Raw genomic sequence first — 19,447 nt, forward strand, 5'->3', positions numbered from 1 at the left:
TAAAATATTTAGTTTCCATATGAAGAGGTTCTGGGTTTTTACACGAGGTGTCTTTATAATAATTTGAACTGTTTTTTTTTTTTCAGTAAAGAAACATGTCAAACTATCATTCAAAGTAGAGCATTTTAAACATCTTTAAACGTGTCCTAACCCTGTAAATGTCACATAATGACCCTCACTAATAAATCAGTATTAGGTCGGTATGTTTGACACCTCTCTGACTCAGGAGACTCCAGCTAGCATAAAGTACAGTTAGCTCCGTTTCAGCTCATGGAGGAGAGAAAACTCAAAGTGTTTGTAAAAGTTAGTTTGAGACACTGTGGAGGTTTAGATAAATTACACATCACTTACCTGTGCAGTAAATAAAATCTCAAACTCTACATCAGAAGGTTTTCAGTCCCAAACCCCTTACAGGATTAAACAACGGGCCGATTTTCTCCAGTCAATACACGGAGCCGGCGGGTGTTTCAGGGAGCGTTCCCGTTATTATACACGATACATTAGCTCGATATTTAACATATTGATGTATTTTCTGCCAATCTGTATTTCAAACTTCTACCTGATAAACCTGTTAGTGAAATAACTTCAAGAGAATGGATCCAGTGCAAAATAGCTTTTTTTATTATGTACAACCTTTATTGACTTCTTTGGCAGCATGGACTGATAATCCCTCTCCCATAGAAGGCAGCTTTGACTAGCAGAAACTGGACTTAGTACGTGGTTACTTAATTGGTAACACTTCAGAGTGTGATCCATTGTGAAATAAAGACTTAATGTTATCTGTGTTTAAAGCGTGGGATTTGATGAGTTCTAATTGTCTGGCAACATAAACACAAAGATTAAAAAGAAACATAAGACCAACAAACACATTGATTTTACCATGAAACAAGCTCATCCAGCTGACATCCAGATTAGTGAACATACAACATGAGAAATCACATGACCCGCACACAGTAAATGTTTAAAATCTCAAATCTCAAAGTACTGCAGAGTTTAAAATAAAATAAAAACAATTTCATCAATAAAAAATCTCCCATGGTGGGGAGTTTAGTCATGGAGGAGGTTGGTATTCCCAGAGCGGAGGCTTCGTGTGGAGGATTGTGGGGTGAGGAGTTCTTTGAGGTGGGGGGGGGGGGGGCACTGTTAGGTGAGAAGGTGACTTTGTATTGAATCCTGAATGAAATAGGGAGCCAGTGTAGAGCCTGAAGGATGGGTGTGATGTGTTCATATTTACACTCTCACTCACTTTAGTAGAATGAAGTTCAGGTGCTGCTGACACAGGAGGGTTTGTTAGCCTGTCCACAGTAGCTAACAGGACACAAGCATTATTATTGTTTCTGGTGATGATGTCAGAGAAGAAAGACTGCCTTGCCAGATTAAAGTGATCAGATTTGATAATCCAGGATCAGGTAATCCGGCTCACTTTGATCCTGTTTGGACTTTATTATTGAGATCAGAACAATACAGACATCACAGAGGGGGGTCCATTGTTTTTCTGTAATGTAGAAAATTTAACCCCCATTCACCCCCCCCCCATTACCACGCCCCCCCAACCATGAAACAGACCAGCTGGACAGAGTGAACAGAATCAGCTGATCTTCAGTCAGCAGTGTTTCTCATTCCGACACACCACACAGAGACACTGAAGAACCACGAGACCAGGACCTATACCCAAACCCAAACCCAAACCCAAACCCAAACCCAGGATAGAGAGGTTCAGTGAATGTGGTGTTGAAGGTGTGGAGGTGGATCAGTGTGTCAGAGGAGACTCTGTAGAAGGACAGAGAGCCAGCAGGACAGTCCACATACACTGCTACTCTGTTAGAGACAGAGGAGGAGGAGGAGATGTTTGTTCTTATGTTATTGTGTATGACAGCGTAACCTCCATCAGAGCAGAACAGACTCCAGGACTGATCATTATATCCAAACAAACATTCATCTCTGCCTCCTTTCCTTCTAATTCCTCTGTAACTCACTGATACATCAACCCCTCCTCTCCACTCGACCTCCCAGTAACAGCGACCAGTCAGACCAGTCCTACACAGCAGCTGAGAGTTTTCAAATCTGTCTGGATGATCAGGATATGATTGAAGCCACTCCCCCCATGTCACCTTCCTGCTGTTGTCAGACAGTTTCAGTTTTCTGCTCACTGTGTTTGTGTCCAGTTCCAGCTCACAGGCGTCTGATGGAGAGAACGAGACACAACACAGCTGCAGGTTATTATCTGTTCATTCATCAACAACTTTACTGACACTTACTGAGAGTCAATCAAACTTACAGTTCATATTTATTTTTTTATTTTAATTTAATTTTACCAGGTCGTCTCATTGAGATTTTGGAATCTCTTTTTCAAGAGAGACCTGGGTACATCAGTGGCAAACAAAATAATAGAAACATCGAAGTAACAGACATCAACAACACAAAGTAGATGCATGGCCAATACACACAAAAATATCATATAAACACATTAAAAGTCAAGTCAGGTGTCTAATGCAGGGCTATTAACATAGACAACTCCCAATTGATTTAAATTCGTGCTCTTTCAGCATCCCTTTAAATTCCACTCGAGTGACCAGATCACTCAGCCTGTAGTGTGTTACAAAAAGAGGGGGCGGAGTACCTAAAGGCCATCTTACCTAATTCTGTGCAGACCTTAGGTACAGATAGCAATAACAGACGAGCGTAGGCTAGAGCTACCAATGTTGCATGAAATTAGAGCGCATAGATAGGAGGGGAGTAGACCAAGAATGGATTTATAAATAAATAAATGACATATTCAGCACTGAATGATGTTTGACAGCACTGAAATGTAATAATCCACTTCTAATCAAGTTCAAATGGAGTTACCATGGAAGCCAGGATGAATGGAGATCCAAATCAACAAACACATGCAGTGAATAAAGTCTGACTAATCAAAGTGCAGCACAAAGAAGCTGTGAACCATCTGCTGTCTCCAACTGTTCTGTCCTCAGAGGTCACATTCAGCACAAACAGGAGCCTCATTTCCACTTTCACTGTCACACCCAATGTGATGTAGTCACACCCTGAATCATCTGTGTGCTCATCAATCCTTGTGTCTATGGCTGGGGGATCAAACTTTCTCCATAGGAATTTGGGACACAATTGATGTCAATAACAACAAGAAACTTTGAACATTTTGACTGGATGAAGATGGAACAGCCTATCACACAGAGGAGAAGGACACGGCCACTTCACACTGTAAACTCTAGTTTGAGCTGCAGTAAATAAAGTGGAGGTCTGATCCAAAAACAGAAATCCAGAAGTGGAGCTGAAAGTGAACTCCTGTTCTCCTCCTTGGTGTCATGATGTCACTTCTATGGACGTGAACACCAGCACACTCAGCACACATCCTGACAAATAGTCACACTACAGATCTTGATTTAGATTTATTAGGTTCAATATTTAAACATGATGTGATTATATTTTCATATGAGCCAGCCCTTCTTTAGTGTGTCGACCCGTCAGTGAACAGAAAGGTTTAGAAGAAGAAGAAGCGCAGTATGAACCCACCGTGATCCATCAGACTAATCAGCTGTTTCATGATACTTTATCTGTTCTGATCAACTCTAAACACATATTTATTATTGATCTTCATGGACTCTAATGTTGGATCACTGTGTTCACTTTGTGTGTTTGATCTGAATTCTAAAATCTTTCAATCCAGAGACAAAAACAGAAACTCATTTCTGACTGAAAAGTATCTTTTGACTTGAGTTCAAAAGTGATGAGTCCTGTCAACAAGTACAAACATAGACATTTGATGAAGTTCAGGTGGATTTGATCCAAATGGTTTGATGAAAATAGAGCCAAATGTAATCAATGTCATTGTCTTTCATTCATCATTGATGGTTGTCAACACAAACTGTTTCTGTTGTCATTGAAAGAAAGGAGCCTCGAGGGTGGAAGTCACAGAAAGTGATGATAAGAAAGGAGGTTATGAAAACTCGTGATGTGAAATATGGAGCAGTCAAAATATTTGTGTGTCTGTCTATATCTGAAGTGTTGAAATGATCCAGTGATTAGATAATCACCATTCATCCCATCCAACAGAAATGTATTGTTTCAGCACACACTTTTTGTTACTTCCTGTTTAAAAGAAGAACTGGTCCATTCATGGAACTGCCAGAAGGCTGTGCAGAGAGTAAAGGAGGTTTACATTTTTTATTGTTTAATATTTCAACTCTCATGAGTTTCCATCACCATCACTTTGTGTTACTTCCAGCCCTCATCCAACATGTGCTGCTGTGTTCTGATGAAGAGAAATCAAAACACACTCACACTTCCTCAGACCAGGTTTCAGTTTGTGCAGTCCACCATGGTCCAACCTGGAGGAAGAAACCAGATCAGAATCTACCTCATACATCTTCATTTAAATCCACCATCAGACAAGAAGCAGAGTTTATCATTCAGAAACAGTGAGACAGCTTCTGTGTGTCTGTCTGTACCTCAGTGTCTCCAGTCTGCAGTGTGGATCCTCCAGTCCAGCAGACAGCAGCTTCTCTCCTCGTTCTCCTGGATGATTGTAGCTCAGGTCCAGCTCTCTCAGGGGGGAGGAGCTTAGAGCTGAGGCCAGAGACACACAACCTTCTTCTGTGATCAGACAACCTGACAGACCACACACACACACACACACACACACACACACACACACACACACACACACACACACACACACACACACACACACACACACACACACACACACACACACACACACACACACACACACACACACACACACACACACACACACACACACACACACACACACACACACACACACACACACACACACACACACACACACACACACACACACACACACACACACACACACACACACACACACACACACACACACGAGAAACTGTTAAGAAATGTGGACAGAACTGAAGACCGTCAGGATGAGCGTGCAGTGCAGTTTCGTAGCTGTTGTGAGCAAACAGACCAAAGAACTACGGCTCCTTCTATCTCTGTTGAAAACATTCTGTGTCTCCTCTCTCTTTGTGTTCAGCCTGTTTGCTGATCAGCTTCACATCCATTGGTCCAGTCTCAGCTGTTTCACCAGTAACAGCCAGTCATAACCACGCAGCTGAACAGAATCGACTTTATAATCTGATACTAATCAATATTTACTCTGGTGACAAGAAGTGAAGGTAAGTCAGAGTGTGAGATAAACACACAGACTGCTTGGACATCAACAGTGAAGTAGAAAGAAAAGCTTCTTTAGTTCTTTATGTTAAACTATTATCCATGATTTGTTTGTTTCTTTGTTGGTCAGGAAATAACTTCATATTTCAGCTGCACACTAACCTGAGAGTGTCCAGTCTACAGAGTGGACTCTTTAGTCCAGCAGACAGCAGCTTCACTCCTGAATCCTGCAGGTTGTTGTTGCTCAGGTCCAGCTCTCTCAGACTAGAGGACTGGGAGCTGAGGACTGAGGACAGAGCTTCACAGCTTCTCTCTGAGAGGTTACAGACACTCAGCCTGAAGAGGATATTTTTGGTAAGTAATTACAATATCAAATAAAAGAAGTACATGCAAGCTTCTTGGGTAAACTTTTACATGAACAAGGCTCTGACCTGACAGTTTCCAGTGTACAGTGCAGAGTCTCTAAACCACTACACAGCAGCTTCACTCCTGAATCCTGCAGGTTGTTGTTGCTCAGGTCCAGCTCTCTCAGACTAGAGGACTGGGAGCTGAGGACTGAGGACAGAGCTTCACAGCTTCTCTCTGAGAGTTTACAGGCACTCAGCCTGAAGATGATTCAGAAGAACACAAATGAAAGAAATTATAAACAATAGTTGTTATTTCTGAATAAAGAGAACTACATTTAACCTGGATAGTTATGTGAGCACGTACAGAGCTTTGTTTGAAGTTTTGATCACAGGCAGCAGCCTCTGAAGAGCCTCCTCTGAAGCAGAGTATTTCTTCAGGTCAAACACGTCCAGATCTTCTTCTGATGACAGTAAGATGAAGACCAGAGCTGACCACTGAGCAGGAGACAGTTGATCTGTGGAGAGACGTCCTGATCTCAGGGACTGTTGGATCTCCTCCACTAGAGAACGATCATTCAGTTCATTCAGACAGTGGAACAGATTGATGCTTTTCTCTGCAGACAGATCCTCACTGACCTTCTCCTTGATGTACTTGACTGTTTTCTGATTGGTCTGTGAGCCCCATCCTGTCCATGACAGCAGACCTTTCAGGAGATTCTGATAGGTCTGTGAGCCACTTCTTGTGTGTGTCAGCAAACCTTGTATGTGATTCTGATTGGTCTCTAGAGAAAGACCAAGGAGGAAGCGGAGGAACAAGTCCAGGTGTCCATTTGGACTCTGTAAGGCCTGGTCCACAGCACTCTGATATAAAAGTGTTGGGTCAGGTTTTTCTCTTGATACTTCAGACCTGGATGTAGTTTGATCTTCTGACATCAGATTGACTCCAGAGTTGATGAAGGTCAGATAGACATGAAGAGCAGCCAGAAACTCCTGAACACTCAGATGGATGAAGCAGAACAGCTTGTCCTGGTACAGTCCTCTCTCCTCTTTAAAGATCTGTGTGAACACTCCTGAGCACACTGAGGCTGCTCTGATATCGATGCCACACTCTGTCAGGTCTGACTCATAGAAGATAAGGTTTCCTTTCTGCAGCTGCTCAAAAGCCAGTTTTCCCAGAGACTCAATCATCTTCCTGCTCTCTGGACTCCAGTGTGGATCTGTGTCAGCTCCTCCATCATACTTGATGTTCTTCAGTTTGGACTGAACCACCAGGAAGTGGATGTACATCTCAGTCAGGGTCTTGGGCAGCTCTCCTCCCTCTCTGGTCTTCAGCACATCCTCCAGAACTGTAGCAGTGATCCAGCAGAAGACTGGGATGTGGCACATGATGTGGAGGCTTCTGGATGTCTTGATGTGGGAGATGATTCTGTTGGCCTGCTCCTCATCCTGGAACCTCTTCCTGAAGTACTCTTCCTTCTGTGGGTCAGGGAACCCTCTCACCTCTGTCACCATGTCAACACACTCAGGAGGGATCTGATTGGCTGCTGCAGGTCGTGTGGTTATCCAGAGACGAGCAGAGGGAAGCAGTTTCCCCCTGATGAGGTTTGTCAGCAGCACATCCACTAAGGTGGACTCTGTGACATCAGTCAGGGTCTGGTTGTTTTTAAAGTCCAGAGGAAGTCGACACTCATCCAGACCGTCAAAGATGAACACAACCTGGAACTCTTCAAACCTGCAGATTCCTGCTTCTTTGGTTTCAGGAAAGAAGTGATGAACAAGTTTTACCAAGCTGAACCTTTTCTCTTTCAGCACATTCAGCTCTCTGAAAGTGAATGGAAATGTGAACTGTATGTCCTGGTTGGCTTTGTGTTCAGCCCAGTCCAGAGTGAACTTCTGTGTTAAGACTGTTTTCCCGATGCCAGCCACTCCCTTTGTCATCACTCTTCTGATTGGTTCATCTCTTCCAGGTGAGGCTTTAAAGATGTCATCTTTTCTGATGGTTGTTTCTAGTCTGTCTGGTTTCCTGGATGCTGTTTCAATCTGTCTGACCTCGTGTTCATCATTGACCTCTCCAGTCCCTCCCTCTGTGATGTAGAGCTCTGTGTAGATCTGGTTCAGAAGGGTTGGGTTTCCTGCTTTAGCAATCCCCTCAAACACACACTGGAACTTCTCCTTCAGGTTAGATTTGAGTTTTTGTTGGCACACTGGACCAAACGTTCCTGAATAAAGAAAGAACTGAAATCACTGAACAGATCCTGATATAGATCACATGACTATCTGAGTTTGGAACTTTAATAGTAGAGGAACAAACCCCCAAAAAAGGCTTTAGTTTTCGAGATACCCCTACCCGAGGTAGAACAAAGCACAACCATATTTTTTCATAACTTGAACATGTCTAGTTTATGAAACGGATTGTTGTATAAAAATATTTTACGGCAAAATAACTTTTTTGGGATGTTTTATGCATCTTACCAAAAAACGAAAATAGGTCAAATTAGGGCTTCTCCAAAAGGGACAGCTCTAGCCTTATCACATGTATCTCTGGGAATCAGAATCAGAATTTCACCAAATTTGGACAGGATGTTCACAGATAGTTATTAGTTACAATAATGTAAAGTTTTTATCAATACCATTTTCATTTTTTGAATTTTTCACACTTAAACACACATGTAGTTTAGGCGGAAATTGAAAATTGAAACAAAAATTCAAAAGGTATGTATGTCAAAGTTTGTCATTTTTTAAGTAAGCACACCAAACATTAAAATATGTCATTTTTATCTTCTTTAGACTGTTATCTCAACATAAAAGCAAGTTATTTGACTTTTCACTTGACCCTATGCTGTCACCAGCCCCTAACAGGAAACTAGTGCAGCCAGGATTTCAGATGAAAAATCTCCTTCTGCCAAGTTTGAACCGTCAAATGTATCTTAAGGTCTTGTTTGCTTTTGTAAACCATTTAACGATATCAGTATAAGTTTAAGTGAGCTCTATAACCAACCAAAACAATCCTCCCAGGAGCTTTAAGAAAACAACTGCTGCAGAAAATAACCATCAACAAAGTCAACCAACCAAACAAAGATAACACAACCAAATCAAGACACCACAACCAAAGACAACAGAACCAAATCAAGACAACACAACCAAACCAAATCAAGACAACACAACCAAATCAAGACACCATAACCAAAGACAACACAACCAAAGACAACACAACCAAAGACAACACAACCAAATCAAGGCACCACAACCAAAGACAATGATGATAATGATGATGTCTTGATTTAGTTGTGGTGTCTTGATTATTTTTGGGGTCTTGATTTGTTTGTGATGTTTGGTTGGTTGACTTTGTTGATGGTTATTTTCTGCAGCAATTGTTTTCTTAAAGCTCCTGTGAGGTAAGAGGTAAAACTTTGTCACCAGGGTATGCTTAGTGTGACACAAAGGTTTTTAGTTGCAAGGTGTTAAGCTCTCAGGTTCGCAGTCATTTTGTCTAAAAGTGGAAATCATCCTTTGTAATTAGCATTTAAAATCAAAGGTCATAATATATAATGAGGTAAAATAAGTGCATAAAGAAGTTTCTTATAAACATGTTTGCATGATTACTTTCCTAATTTACCTTACACACATCTTAAGCCATCATAAGAATTGTTTTATATCCCAGCTCCACTGGTTGCCTGATAAATCATTCAACAAAAATAGCTATTGTAGCTTTTTTTTAACACTTTATCATACTTAGGGTATTATAAAAACTATCCCTTCATCCAGTGTATCCTCTGGAGTAACTAGGGTTCTTCTTAAAAGCAGGAGATATGATGACTACACACCATCTTTATATGACTGAAATACATTAAAAAAAACTACAACAGGCTGTATATACAAATAGACGATATGAAGTATATTTAATTTATACGAACTCAAGGTTATATATATCAATAGTGTTTTTAGTTCATTAATATTTCACAAGTGATGTCAAGACAATGCTTTAATTTTTTGGAATGAAATAGAAACAATGTCATAGTTGACAATATTGTTGAAAGCAGCAGGTTGACTCATATAAATCATATGTAAGATAGAAAATATGAGACAAAATGTATTAGGAATAACTATAAAATGTTTAATTATATACATATTACAGAATACAATTATATTGTGTCTTGTTGTTAAGTCTTAATCAATTGTTTGTGGCCACCTCCTCCCACATACACATCCATAGGGCCTCATTGTACCAGGTCGCCCTGATATCCTGGCTGCACTAGTTTCCTGTTAGGGGCTGGTGACAGCATAGGGTCAAGCGAAAAGTCAAATAACTTGCTTTTATGTTGAGATAACAGTCTAAGAAGATAAAAATGACATATTTTAATGTTTGGTGTACTTACTTAAAAAATGACAGACTTTGATATACATACCTTTTTAATTTTTGTTTAAATTTTCAATTTCCGCCTAAACTACATGTGTGTTTAAGTGTGAAAAATTCAAAAATTGAAAATGGTATTGATAAAAACGTTGCATAATTGTAACTAATAACTATCTAAGAACATCCTGTCCAAATTTGGTGAAATTCTGATTCTGATTCCCAGAGATACATGTGATAAGGCTAGAGCTGTCCCTTCCGGAGAAGCCCTAATTTGACCTATTTTCGTTTTTTGGTAAGATGCATAAAACATCCAAAAAAAGTTATTTTGCAGTAAAATATTTTTATACAACCATTCGTTTCATAAACTAGACATGTTCAAGTCATGAAAAAATATGGTTGTGCTTTGTTCTACCTCGGGTAGGGGTCTCTCAACTTTTAGGGGCCCAAGTTTCTCTACTATAAACCTCTTTGTCCTTTTTCTAAAATACTAAATCTGTTTAAATGTTCTTACTGCTGTGCAGACAGTCAGCCAGCTCCCCTTGCTTCATTCTCCTCAGGAAGTGGCGAGTGATCTTCAAAAAATCATCTTTACAGCTTCTCCACTGCTCTTCATCCTCACTCTGACTCTCTAAGCATTCTGAGTAATCTGGCCTCAGAACCCTGTGGACTCTCTTCAGCTCGTTCTTCACAAAGGTGACGATGTTCTCCTCCAGCAGCTGGAACAGAAGGAGACACTGGATATTTAATATAAACTGGTAGTACATCTGTCAGTCTGAAGATGAGGTTATCTCCTTAGCGTATGACAAACCAGACCCCTCACAGTTTGCATATCAAACAGGTAAAGACAGGATTTACAAGCAGCCGGGGAAACCAAAATCTCATGTTAGGCTTTTTAAAAACTGAACATTATTTTCCTGCATTCTGATCAGTTTTTATGCACCAATTTGTGCCTTTTCTGCAAAACTTTGTAATTATGATCCAATCTTTTTATCTTATCGTAAACCTTTTAAGTGTTCGTCAGACACATGTTCACACAAAGAAGAATACATAAGTTTGAATACTTTTATAAACATGTGGACTGGAGAGTTGTAATGTTTTTGCACTTTTCCAGCCCTGCAGAAATTCCAATGTTTCTTTAAACAAGTAGTCTCTGTATAGCTGATTTATAATTTAGTATTTAGTGTGACATTATTTTGGTTTGTTTACGTACTAGTTAGACAACTATATGAACATTTAAAAGTTATACTGAATTGTATTAATTTCTGACACATGCTCATGTAGTGAAGACATGATCTTATTTTTCTGGGTTCCTTTTTTTGTTTATTTATTGAAGAGGGGTCGGGACAATTCCAATGACAAATGCACTCTCACCTGCCTGCACGCGCACTGAGTGCTGATACAGTACGCTGCACAGTTCCAATACCGTTATCACAACAGGTGATCTGCATGTGCAGAGATTTCACAAACCAAGAGAGAGCCGAATCACATTTGCAGCAAGCAGCTGCACAAAACGGGAAAATACATTGTTTAGTTTGGTACTTTGCATTGAAATACCAAACAGCGGACATGTCTCTCTTTTTTTCTCTCTCTCTCTCTCTGGTCACCTGCAGAGTATATAAAGTCTTGTGAGGGGTACAGAGTGAGGGAGATTGATAACCTTCTAGTTAAATGGTCTTAAATGCTGATGATATGTGCAGGAAATATACATAGACGGCGCACCTAGCATAACGTGCTGCATCGCTAGATCCCACAGCTCGAGTGTTGCCAAAACCCGCCCTACTCTGTTTCTGTTTTGGCTAGTAACATTCTTAGGTTGAGAACAAGAGCTGCGTTACTTGCAGATCATTGATAGGTGAACTCTACTGAGCCGAACTTCATCATACGCATTCACAACAATGTGTATTTATTTTGTTTTATATATTTTCGGATCTGCATGAATTGCACAAGTCACCGAAATTAAATTAAATGTTAAAAAAGCGGGAGTCCGCAATGCAGATGTCAAAAGGATTTACAGGGGTTGGACGGGTAAAGTGTTTAATTCTAAATTTGATTCCAAAGTCAGAGGTACAGCAATAATAATCCATAAAAACATTCCCTTTGAAGCTAATGAAACTATTGCAGATCCACATGGTAGATACATTATTGTATCCGGGCAGCTCTTGAACAAACCTGTCACCCTGGCTAGCATTTATGCGCCTAACTGGGACAATGAAGATTTTATTCATTCATTCTTCTCCAGTCTCCCAAATATAGATAGTCACTCTCTGATAATTGGTGGGGATTTGAATTGTACTCTGAATCCTGTGCTGGATCGCTCGTCGTCCAGACCTTCTCAGCCATTGAAAATGGCTACTGCCTTAAACAATTACATAGCGCAGTTAGGCCTGTGTGACCCCTGGAGGCTTATACATCAAAATAGCAGGGCTTATTCCTTTTTTTCCCCGGTGCACCATACGTTCTCTCGAATTGACTATTTCCTCATCGACATTCAATTAATTCCCAATATCAACCAGGTCTTGTACCACAGCATAGTTATTTCGGATCATGCCCCCCTATCTTTTGAACTGACTTTCTCAGATCAGCCCACCCCTTTTAGGCCATGGCGCCTGAACTCTCTTTTACTTTCTGAACCTACATTTGTTAAATTAATAAATAGTCAAATCAAGCTTTTTATTGAGACTAATGTTGCCCCGGGTGTATCCCACTGTATTCTATGGGAAACCCTGAAAGCATTTCTGCGTGGCCATATTATTAGTTTTAGGGCGAACAGTAAAAGGGAGAGTGTGGCTAAAATTAAGGAGCTCTCTGATGGTATCGCAGAGGTCGATAGACAATACGCTGAATCCCCAACTCCTGAGCTCTTCCAAAAAAAAATCAGCCTTCAAACAGAATATGATTTGGCCTCAACTGCAAAAGCAGAGCAGTTAATTCTTAAAGCACGCCACTTGATCTTCGAGCATGGTGATAAGTCAGGCAAGCTTCTTGCGCATCATGCGCACCAGTCATTTGTTGAAAGATAAATTATGCAAATTAAGACCTCAGCAGGTTCCATTGTTGTAAACCATGATCAGATCAATGATGCCTTTTCTGAATCAGAAACTTATATACCTCAGAGTGTGGGAACGACTCAAGGTTGACCGATCTCTACTTTCAAGGCTTAAACATGCCTCAATTGAATGAAGCTGAAAAAGCTAAACTGGATAGCCCTTTTTCAATTGGGGAAATTCAAGAAGCTATCAAGAGTATGCAATCTGGCAAGGCCCCCGGCCCTGATGGATTTGTAACTGAATTTTATAAAGCTTTTTCTAATGAGCTTGCACCCTTGCTTCTTACTATGTACAATGAAGCATTATTGAAGGGCCAATTACCCCCCACTTTAAGACAAGCCTCAATATGTCTTCTACCTAAAAAAGATAAGGACTTGTTGCTCTGTCAATCTTACCGACCAATTTCGCTCCTTAACTGCGACTATAAAATTCTAGCAAAATGCCTTGCAAAACGATTAGAAAAAGTGCTCTCATGTAATATTTCTCGCCAAATCAGACAGGATTCACCAAGGAAGGTACTCCTATTTTCAACTTTATCTCGTGGGTGAAATTACTGTATACAGCTCCACAGGCGTGTGTCCGCACAAACAATACTCAATCTAAGTACTTCCCCCTTAGCAGAGGAACGAGGCAAGGGTGTCCCCTCTCCCCGTTACTTTTCGACCTCTTTATTGAACCGCTTGCTATTTCACTGAGATAGTGCCAAACCATTGAAGGGATAATCAGAGAGAATACTGTATATAAGGTGGCACTATATGCAGATGACCTTCTTTTGTTTGTCAGCAACCCTGGGTCGTCAATACCATCCATTCTGTCTAATCTAGACTGTTTCGGGAGAGTGTCGGGCTATAAATTGAATTTGGAGAAAAGTGAATTATATCCAGTCAACCCCACTGCTCAAAAAATGCCCTCATCTATGTTCCCTTTTAGACTTGTGAGCTCTCACTTTAATTATCTTGGCATAATTGTCCCTAGATCTTTTGAAAATCTTCTCAAATGTAACATAACACCCTTAATAGATAAATGTAAACAAGATTTGGAACGATGGCGCACCCTTCCTTTATCAATGGCAGGTCGCATCAATTTAACTAATATGAACATTGTCCCAAAATTTTTGTATCTTTTCCAGAACTTATCAGTATGCATCCCTAAGAAACAATTTGCTCAGATTGATAAAATTCTCACAAAATTTATATGGAATAATAAACAACCCCGCAAAAGCAGGCATTTCCTGGAGAGGCACAAGAGGGCAGGGGGAATGGCCATGCCCAATCTTTTGTATTATTACTGGGCAAGCAACATTCAAAAAAATTTCTTCTGGGTCAAAGGTCACAGCAGTGAGAATGTGCCAGACTGGGTCCAAGCAGAGTCTTTTGGAGTCCCTGTTCATTCAATGGTTTGTTCTCCCTTACGGATCTCTGCATGTAGTTCAATAAAAAATCCTGTGGCAATCCACACACTTTTGGTTACAATTTAGGAAACATTTTGGCTTACAAAGCCCTTCAATAATGGCCCCTATAGTGTGTAATCATCTTTTTACGCCTGCTTTAATGGACATGGCCTTCCGTGCCTGGCATGGGAATGGAATATATTATATTAAAGACCTCTTTTTGGATGGAGTATTTGCATCCTTTGACCAGCTAGTAATAAAATATAAATTATCACGAATAAACTTCTTTCGATATTTGTTTATAAGGGACTTTGTTAGAAAACAATACAGCTTCTTTCCAAACATACCTCCAACTTCTCCAGTTGACGAGTTGCTATCTCTTAATGCAGATAAGAAAAGGTTAATCTCCCAGATTTATGAAACTATTTGTGAAATTATTCCTCAACCATTAGATAAACTTAAAACACAATGGGAAAAGCCTTAATTCATATGTTTTGGCTATGCCCTTCTTTGCATGTTTTTTAGGAGACCATATTTAAATCTTTAAGCGAGGCCTACAATGTATCAGTTGAGCCACATCCTCTTACTGCCATTTTTAGTGTAAAACCAGAAAACACTATTTGGTCCGGAAATCTTTGTAATGTTATCGCCTTCACCTGCTTGCTAGCACATCGTCTGATACTGTTTCATTGGAAAGATCCTAAGCCTCCTTCTCATGCCAGGTGGATGAAGGAAGTCATGTTCAATCTAAAACTAGAAAAGATTAAATGCACCATGAGGGGGAAAAAGGCTGAGTTCAGTAAAATGTGGTTTCCATTCATAGCCTATTTCACTACTGTTACTGGGATAACAAATTATTCACATAGCACTTTTGATGATTATGGGGTTTAATAGGAGCAGCTGCAAATGCCTGGATTATTTGTGTTAACTAACTGTATGTGGATAAATGTATGTATATGTGTAGACATACATTATGCTATCATTGTTGTTAAAAGCATTGCGGTGGGGTGGGACTGAGGGTGGTTTTGGGTGATGGATCGGGGAGGTAAGAGGGTTTGGGTAGGGATGGGTGGCTTTATATTTTGTATTCTGTACATCATGCAGCGATTTGTACTGTTCAAGTTACAAACTCAATTAAAAAAAAAAAAAAAAAGAGGGAGTCACTTAAAAGCGACTAATTTGCACGCATGTAAATGGTTAATTCCCTCTGCCATCAGGCTGGTAAACCTTGATAGCAGCCACGAGATGAAAAACCTCATGGTATTATTTATTGTATTGGTTGTTCTTGTGTTGAACCACATTGTGGTTTATTCTCGTCATTCTGTCGGTGGCCTGTTCATACATTCTCTGAATGTGAGCAACACATCATAGTATGTCCTATCTACTTATAAATGATTGATCTATTGTTGTTCTTAAACGGTGTATTTGAACCTTTCCTGACCCTCGGGTCTGTCTCCACCTATGAGGCCACATGAGGGCGCCAGTGTTCCAGTGAGCATCTCTGCTGGTCTGCCTGTCTGTCTGTTTCAATTCAATTCAATTCAATTCAAAAAACTTTATTTGTCCCCGGGGGGCAATTCAAAGGCACACAGAGCAGTAAATTAACAACAATGCAAGTAAACAAAACATTTCAACCTAAATATAAAGTGTCAATTTAAATACAACTTAAAGCTTAAACTTAACTTAAAAATACAAAATATAAAAGAGTAGATATAAGTGGACAGTGATCAGACTAACAGATGTAAACAGATGTAACCAGAACTATGTGCAGTAGTGACCAGATGTAAACAGAACTATGTGCAGTAAACGAGAAATAAATATATATATACAGAACTATATGCAGTAAACGAGAAATAAATATATATATACAGTACTATGTGCAGTAGTGACCAGATGTAAACAGAAATATATGCAGTAAACGAGAAATAAATATATATATACAGAGCTATGTGTCAGTAGGTAAATACTAAATGATAATTTATTAAGGTGCATGGTGAATAATGGAACGTTTGTGAACGTATGTAGGTCTGGGTTGACCCCAAAAACTGAATGACCCTTTGGGATGAATAAAATCGTCTGAGTCTCAAGGTCAGCTGGTCAAGATGGACCAGTTATTTATTATTAAAGTCTTGTAATGGTAGCTAATTATTTAAAAAGTGTTGTACACACCATAAAGATGGAGTCCAGGTCTGTTAGATTCTGCTGGTCTGGTTGATCTCTGTGAACCTCAGAGCTCTCCTGTTGAACTCTGTGACAGGACATTGTACACAAGAAAACAACGGGTCATATATTATGAAGCTCTGAGACAAGATATGAGTCTTTAAACAACAGAGTAAGAACATTAACTTCATTTTTATTGCTTACATTCCATCAGCAGAACGTCCAGCTTTAAAGTCAATATAACTCTTCATGGACACACAGCTGGGTCCAGGAGAGTTACAGAAAAGCAGAACAGAGCTCTTTGTCAATTTCAATTCTTACCTTCCATCAGCAGGAAGTCCATCTTTAAAGTTATGAGGAAGACCCTTAGACCTGTCACTCTTCATGGACACACAGCTGGGTCCAGGAGAGTCTGGTTTCTGTCTCTTCATCCTGATACAAACAAACAGATGGTTAATGAAAGCTTGTAGAACTAAGATCATATTTAATCAGATTGTTCCAGTTCAAACTAGCAGATGGATAATCAGTGATCAGGAGGCAGAGCTGAAGTTCTCCACAGTTCTCTCTGTTTCTATTCGAACAGTCCAGTAATGAAGCTGATGAGGAAAGTGAAGACAGGTGAGTAGAGCAGAGGGGAAGGTCTGGACTATTTAAACCTAGAAGAGAAGGAGGTGAATTCTGAGGACCTCTGGTGAAGAAGAAGGAGAAACAGGAGGAAAGTACGAGTCCTGGGAGAGGTGAACATGGACAGAAGACTGAGAGGGATGCAAACGGCTGAGGATGAAAGAGTTACAGAAAAGCAGAACAGCACTGTGTCTGTCCTCAAATTCTTTAGACTGATGAAATCGAAGTTAACGGAAGGACAACCTCAACATGATGAGCCACAGGACAAAGATTTATAAAAGAATGAATGATTACAGACCAAATTAATCCTCAATAAGGCTCACAACTGGCTCAGAATGTAGAGTAAGATGTCCACTAATATCATGAATACAGACCTTACTATGAGTCCACAGGCTGCCCTAAACTTCTATCAGGATACAGAGCAGATCCAGATCCAGGACTGGTATATAAGACACAGTCTGATTTTGGGGTTTCCCAGAAAGAATAAAGTTTAAACTGACTTCCTGTGTGACTATTTCTATCATGTTCAGTGATGTCTACAACGTTCAGTTTCTGTGCAGCCGTGTTGCTCTTTTAGTTCTGTCTGTTTTCTCTTTGTGGAGTTTGCACTTATACTAGCTACAGTACGGTAGTTGAGCTGTCAGCCTGCAGTGAAAGTTGGTAAGTACTGACTGTCTGTGAGTCGCACTTCCCCACTTCTTTCTAGTCGGGCTGTTTTTGCTGTGAAGTCAGGAAGTCCATCACACTGTCGTCTGGTTCTTTGTCAGGCAGGTTAGTTCTGACAGGGTCAGGGAATAGGGAGCAGGGAAGGACCCAAATGCAGAAATAAATGGACTCAGCTGCAATAAAATGAATCTTTTCCACATTTTACAGCCTTCAGGCAGTTCAGAGTTCAAGAACAAACACTTCAAAAGAAAAAACACAAGACAGAACCAAAGCACACAATGACCATGAAGTGGTAAGAAAACTAAACAGTCCAGTAATGAAGCTGATGAGGAAAGTGAAGACAGGTGAGTAGAGCAGAGGGGAAGGTCTGGACTATTTAAACCTAGAAGAGAAGGAGGTGAATTCTGAGGACCTGAAAGAGTTACAGAAAAGCAGAACAGAGCTCTTTGTCAATTTCAATTCTTACCTTCCATCAGCAGGAAGTCCATCTTTAAAGTTATGAGGAAGACCCTTAGACCTGTCACTCTTCATGGACACACAGCTGGGTCCAGGAGAGTCTGGTCTCTGTCTCTCCATCCTGATACAAACAAACATTATTAGTTACTGTGAGCAGTGATGATGATGATGGAGTGATGCTGAACTGATTCATAGTAGAGCGCCCCCTGCTGGAAGAGCTGCACCCTGCGAAGAACGATCATCAGAGTTATTACGTCTGTCTGTCTGTCTGTGTGTCTGTCTCTCTGTCTGTCTGTCTGTCTGTGTGTGTGTGTCCGTCTGTGTATCTGTCTGTCTGTGTGTCTGTCTCTCTCTCTCTCTGTCTGTCTGTCTGTCTGTCTGTCTCACCCTCTTTCCTGTTTTTTCTCTGCAAGGATCTGAATGCTCTGACATTTCTCCTCTCCTCTTGCTGTCATGGCGTGCAGAGTGAGTGAGATGTGGAGCGAGCCCAAGAGAGTCGCCCACGGTTTCCTGATGTTGACTCACTTCCTCTTACCCAGAGAGGAAGGGGGAGGGGGAATGACCCTGTTCAAGACCTGACTGGTCCAGCTTTAAGTCTATCTAGCTCCACCAACCAATGAACAGCTGTCCCTGCTTTAGGGGACGGCTATTAAAAATGAACTTTATCAGTCACAAGGTGCGTCAGCCCTTCATGAAAATACGTGGTATGTCAGATGGTCAGTCCAGCCCTGATCGTACACATGAACACATCAGGAATAATAATCTGCTCATATCAGATTACAGTCCAACACTTACACTGTGTAGTTTAACTTCTAATATCTTAACAACAAAGTCAAAGTGATCCAACTTTACTCTGAGAAATGTCTCAAAGCTGAACTGAGACGTAGAACTAAGTACTTTGGCACTTTGACTGCAGACTGTGAACACTTCCTGAACATCACACTGACTCTTTCATGATTGGTGTGTTTGACACATGAAGAATAAAAACTGTTTGAAGAGGACAGACTCCCCTTCCTCACTCTGCTGTCTGCGGTTCAAATCTTCCTTCAACAGTTGGTGTGTCTGTGTGGAGGGTCGGGACTTGAACCTTCATGTGACTTATCTAACCAATACATGACAATAACTAAAAGTTACTGACAACAAACTATCCAGCTAATGTTAGCTAGCTAACTAGGTAGCTAGTTATATGTCTTTACTTACCAAAAGAATCAGCATCTTCCTCAGATATCTT

At 40.4% G+C, this 19,447-nt stretch overlaps 1 protein-coding gene across 2 annotated transcripts; it reads right to left on the minus strand.

Moving 5' to 3' along the window:
• Positions 1–598: 598 nt before the first annotated feature.
• On the minus strand, positions 599–18,727 carry LOC136178156 (NLR family CARD domain-containing protein 3-like). 2 transcript variants are annotated; one of them, XM_065951974.1, is made up of 11 exons: positions 18,604–18,727; positions 18,227–18,337; positions 16,792–16,902; positions 16,480–16,558; positions 10,385–10,589; positions 5,884–7,738; positions 5,604–5,777; positions 5,335–5,508; positions 4,467–4,634; positions 4,300–4,346; positions 599–2,182 (listed from the first exon to the last, which is right to left on the minus strand). In XM_065951974.1, exons 1-11 carry the CDS (start codon positions 18,669–18,671, stop codon positions 1,617–1,619), a joined length of 3,558 nt encoding a protein of 1,185 aa, XP_065808046.1. In that variant the 5' UTR covers positions 18,672–18,727; the 3' UTR covers positions 599–1,616. The 2 variants fall into 2 exon arrangements, with proteins under 2 accessions (XP_065808046.1, XP_065808047.1); XM_065951975.1 differs by lacking the exon at positions 18,604–18,727 and having other exon boundaries at positions 16,792–17,126; positions 18,227–18,297.
• Between the last annotated feature and the right edge of the window lie 720 nt (positions 18,728–19,447).

Source organism: Labrus bergylta, chromosome 24 (assembly GCF_963930695.1).
Source record: "Labrus bergylta chromosome 24, fLabBer1.1, whole genome shotgun sequence".
NCBI classification, from domain to species: domain Eukaryota; kingdom Metazoa; phylum Chordata; class Actinopteri; order Labriformes; family Labridae; genus Labrus; species Labrus bergylta.